Here is a 5,323-nt window from a genome sequence, read left to right as displayed (position 1 = left end):
ACCCCAGACCCCTCACGCACGGCTGCTCTGTTTGGCACCCAAGGAAGCAGGATGAGGTACAGCACTGCCACAGGTCTGCTCCAGGGCTGAGCGCCCTGAGAAGGAAACCTGAGACCTCTGCGCCTTTTATAATAAGGTGTGAGGATAATTATCCTCACATTCACTTTGCCAAAATGCGTTTGCCTCACTTGAATATTTCCCTGAAATTTTCTGAACCGCACCTCATGCAAACTTGCACCTGGGGCGAGCAGATAAACCTAGCTGGGGGGTATTAAAAAAAAAAAAAAGCATCAGGATTGCATTCCTCATTTTCATTACACCTCAGCGGGACCCTCAATATGAATAACGTGGATGTGAGCAAGCATACAAATGGGTTAACGGAAGCAGAGCAGCTGCATGGCCCAAAGCCACAAAGCAAGTTAGGACAGAGCTGAGCTGGAACAAAACCAAAGCTGGAACAAAAGGGAGGAGTTCAGCTCCAGTTTGTGGTGGGTGCCAGTAAAGCGCTTTGCCTGGCTGTATGGGGAGAACAGGTGACAGGTCATTACCTCCTCAGGACTCTTTATGCAATAAATTCGGAGCACAAGACCCAGTTTTAGCGTTCAGCTTTAAGGAGGACGCAGCACGCGGTGAACAGACCCCGATACATCAGCTCCATGTCGGCATCCAGATGATTTAACACGTTTTTCAAGTAGTTGGGACAACTGGACAAGGGGACTTTCTGCGGTGGGAGGGACACGAAGGGGAGCATCCTACCTAATCGATGCACTGCGTGGACAATCGTAGAGCCGCTTCCGATCCCAAGAACTTGATTATTCTGCAAAGCAAAGAGAGACAGAGGAGAGCTGTTACTGGGGGCTCTGCTCTTCCACTGTTCCCAGTAGACTTGACATTATAAACACATGCAAGAGGAACCCTGCCCAGAGATGCACACTGACACACAACGTCTTAGCACGCTGCAGGCAAAGAAGAGAACACCCTACACCAGCGAGGGCACAACCGCTGTCTGCGGCTGAGGGATTTTAAGCAACTCGCCCTCTTCTCAAAGGACACGTGCTTGCGAAATACCCCCACGGTCTGACTCTCGGGGTGTTCGATGCACACTCACTGCTGGTTGCTGGCACTCCATGCACCCTCTCCTGCCGGAAAGCTGGGAGTTGCAGACAATACCACAGAGGAAGAAGCTGAAACAACCTCAAGATAACATCTCCCAAGGAAGCCGCACAGTAAAAGCATGGGGTTTGGTGCCAACGGTATTGTTTGTAAACAGTACGGATGCACCAGTGCCCAAAGCAAAGAACACAGCAGACGTTCTACAGAACAATAAAAACCACTCTCCAAAACAGAATATATAACTGCCTACATGAGAGTCCAGCAACACGCTTGAAAGATGGGTGAGCCTGGCAGCATCTGCTGAAGAGGATCAGATTTAACCACAGCTCTGCTCTGGCCTTTCTCTGCTTATGGTCTGGTTTAAGAAGGATCCTCAGGAATACAGACATGCTTCTAAAAGGTGCTGCAGGCTGAGGGTGGATGGGTGCAACTGTGTCACCTAGGCAGGAGGATGCCCTGCGATGGAAATCTCTGTTTATTATCAGCTCAACCTCCCACCCCTGAGAGCTACCTGCTGCCTCTTGCACACTTCCAATTTTCCATGTACTTCCCCTCCTTTGGATGGGATCCAAAGCTTAAATTGACTTAAGGAGACCTGTTATCACTACAGAGACTTCAGATGAGAAAGACTTCAAGCCAGGCAGAGATGCAGGCACCGAGCTGTTGTGCATTATCTCTTGGACATTAGACAGGTCTGGAGCTCCTTCTCCATGTGCAGCAAATCCAGAGTTCAGCAGCTGTGGAAAAAGCCACACCTGCAGCATGTCAACCAGCTAAAATCTTACTGGCATGCAAGCTTGCCTGGAAAGGTGGAGCTCAAGGCAGGTCACATTCCTACAGGGATTAATAATTTTCCTTACTTCTGCAGGTTAAAAACTTAAAAAAACAAAAGTTCTCCAAAACCCAGCACACAACCAGAGACTCGGCTTATACCCCAGCCCTCACTGATCACTGTGACTCTGCAGAAGATGGGGAAAGCAACAGACCACAGCTGCACGCCTGCAACGTTGCCAGCAGAAACCCAATCGCTCCCAAAGTTTCTCAGTTTCACCTGCCCAGCAGGCAGAGCCAAGCACGGCCAGCCAAGGAAGGGGCCAGCAAAGCTGAGCAGAGGCTGGCAGGACACGGGCAGTACTGGTGTTCCCAAGAGACTTGTTTCGACCTGGGAAGAGGCTGTTTCTTCTCTTTGCCCTCATTTCTACAGGGTGGGAGAGCTTCTTGGAGCAGCTGGATGCCCTAAAGGGATGGGGAAAGCCTCAGCATCAGCTACTCCACTGTAATGAAGTAGGAAGAGCTCACAAGGGTCCCAGCCCAACACTTGAAGGCATTTATCAGTGATGAGGGGTGAAGCACCCTTCCTTAAGCAGTGGCAAGACCTTGGGCTCAGTGGGTTTCCCAAAAAAACAGTTTAAATCAGTCTAAACCGGTGCTGTCACAACCCCTGCCTTACCGTGGCTCCCACCTCTCCCTCCTCAGCTCCAACCCCAGCCAGACCAGCGGCAAAACCAGCCAAAAAACATCCACTTTTAAAAACAGGGGCAGGGCGAACGCTGGCGAGAAGCAGAGTCCAAGGTCAGCATGCAAAGGGCAGGTCCAGCTCGCAGAACCAAGGAGCAGCACCCCATGCAAAAAGAAAAATGACATTTCAGGTTGTTTGCTAAAACCACAGCAAATAAAACCAAGGCACTGAGCCGCAGCACAGTGGAGGACCCCTGTATGGACTCCACGAGCAGCGTCAGCAGCAACCTGGGCATTGTCCCTGCTAACCCAGGGGCCAAGGGACACTGCCAAAGCAATACACATCAAGCGGCTGTCAGCAGCACCACATGGGTTGGCCAGTCCAACTGATAAGTTCCCATAAGGATTTATCCTTGGGCAAAGAGCAGGAGATAAACCCAATGCAAAGCCCAAAGTTTCCTCTTACTAATCCTCAGCCCGCTGGGGCAGCAGGACCTACGGCTCTCACCCATCTTTTCATTTCCAACAGAGACACTAACAGGACCTGCCTTTGGAGGTGTTGTATAAACACAAAGCCAGCTCTCCCCAAGCAGCTTATGGCTCTAAAGCCCCAAGCCCTGTGCCAGCCCCACTCCTCCGAGCCGCCCCGGCAGCACAGCCCCGCTGCTTCCGAGGCTGGTCATCTCGGTGTCTGCTGCAGTACCAGGGTTCTGCTCCTACAGCTGCCTGGGGACAAGTGCTGTGGGTAAACACACCAATCTGGCTTTAATTAATAAAAAAGTAAATAAAGATTAAAAAGTCTCCTCTCCTAATCTCCCCACCCACTCCCAGGTTTTAGATCTGCTGCAGGCAGCACAAGGAGCTGCTGTGCTGGGGATGGGTGTGAAGGAGGATGCCAAGTGAGGGGCTTGATCTACTGCTGGTACCCAGCCCCCAGTGCCACGGATTTACAGCCCAGTTAAGCAGGAGGGATTTGTCCAGCATAACTGAACATCGAAGTCAGTGGCATCTCCCACACATCCCTGCCATGCAAGGAAGGGAGTCTCCAGTTTGCTCTCGGTGATTACGTTCCTCCCTCCATTCACAGTGATAGCTCTAACGGCCAAACACTAAATATCCATTGCAAACAGCACCTGCGCCCTCCCAGTGCAAACTGAAGGGGAGACAGGTCTTCTCTGACAGCTGAGACCATCCAACTCCTTGACAGCAACCTGTTTCTCCACCATCGCTTCAAACCAGCGTGCACAGCAAATGTTGCAGTATTACCTCTGCTGCTGAATATTTTACTTAATCAGCCTCATTAGCCAGACCCTGAACTTTGACCAGGCAGGACGCAGACAGACACATCATCCTAAGTTTGCTTGACCAGAGAGCAGCACAATGTCCAGCTATTTCACTAGGAAAATTCCAAAATTGTAATGTTTCAGCCCAAATCGAAGGCGCACCCAGCTCGTGACAGCCTGTAGCAGCGGTCATGCATTGCTCCACACCTTGAGACACAAAGTCCTTCCCCCTGCAACCCCTCAACGTGCAACTTTGGGGCTTGCTTTGGGTAAGAAAGGGGGGTTTTATGTGACTGTTGATCCTTCCCCCAGGCTCCTCCACCCTACAGACAGCTTTTGAGCTGGCCAGGCAGGGGTAGGTCTCAGATAGGACGTGGCTGTGCTCTCTAGGCAGGCACAGACTGCTCAGAGGAAGGAGAGGCTGCAAAACAAGTGACACATTTATGGGACACACCAGGGAAGCCACCAGCAATTGAACCTCAAAACACCAACCCAGCAGTGGGGAGCAGGAAGGAAAACACAACTCTTTTCTCCCCTGGCTGCTAACATCTACCTCCTTGGCAGGGACTCTACCCCCATTTCATCACTGCTGTTGCAAGAGGGCTTGCACAGCGAACATTGCGATAAACCGCTGCGTGACTTTAACCGTTGATCTGCCAAGCATTCACAATCAGCCTGTGCCAAACCTCCAGCAGCTCCAGCCCTATGTGACCGTCAAGGGGTTGATTAAAGCCCCTCGCTGCACCTCCCTCCCTGCAGAGGACAGGACACAACCCAACCCCTAGTCAGGGGTTGCTGATCCTTGCTTGGGTCCTCGGCCACAGGGTGCAGCAGCGGAGCACCTGGACTTTGAGAAAGGAGCAGGACATGCCGGAGAGTGCACAATGAAAGTTTAGAGGTGCGAGACATTACCCCAAACTCGGGTTGCATTGCACTGAGCCGGGCAAGGCACCGAGGTGTGTGCTAAGCGAGCGCAGAGACCAAAGTGGTTCTCCCTTCTCCCCAAGCTAAAGGAGCACAGTCCAAAGCAAAGGAGGAAGAGGCTCTGCAGGACATGTCCATGCACCCCAAGGTCCTTTCCTGCACTCCGGGACCATCTGTGCTTTGGGGGAGCGAGTGGTCTGTGCACCCCAGGGCTGCTCCGTGCACCGGAGGGGTCCGTGCAGCCCAGAGCCTGCACAGGGGACACTCTCTGCACCCCACGGCCACTCCATGTATTTGGGGTGGCCCTGCACCCCGGAGCCACCCCATACATTGGAGGGTCCCAGCACCCCAGGGTCCGTCCCTGCACCCCACGGCCACCCCGTGCACTGGGGGCTTCCTGCACCCCACGACAACTCCCTGCACTGGGGGGTCCCTGCACCCCACACCCTCCGTGCACCCCATGGCCACTCCGTGCATTCGGGGTCTCCTGCACGCCGTGGCCGCTCTGGGCTTTGAGGGGCTCCGTTTCTTCCCGGGGCCACTCC

General features: G+C 53.0%; 1 protein-coding gene across 1 annotated transcript in view; it reads right to left on the bottom strand.

The window, feature by feature from the left end:
- The window catches only part of RPIA (ribose 5-phosphate isomerase A), a gene marked incomplete at its 5' end in the record, with an annotated part of 10,474 nt that extends 9,518 nt beyond the window's left edge, over nucleotides 1-956 (bottom strand). The window contains 3 exon segments of the mRNA XM_010079450.1: nucleotides 757-838; nucleotides 841-863; nucleotides 866-956. Coding sequence (XP_010077752.1) covers nucleotides 757-838; nucleotides 841-863; nucleotides 866-956 — 196 coding nt within the window.
- Between the last annotated feature and the right edge of the window lie 4,367 nt (nucleotides 957-5,323).

The sequence above is a fragment of the Pterocles gutturalis genome, unplaced genomic scaffold (assembly GCF_000699245.1).
Source record: "Pterocles gutturalis isolate BGI_N339 unplaced genomic scaffold, ASM69924v1 scaffold5559, whole genome shotgun sequence".
Classification (NCBI taxonomy): Eukaryota; Metazoa; Chordata; class Aves; order Pterocliformes; family Pteroclidae; genus Pterocles; species Pterocles gutturalis.
This window is presented reverse-complemented; position numbering and strand designations above follow the sequence as displayed.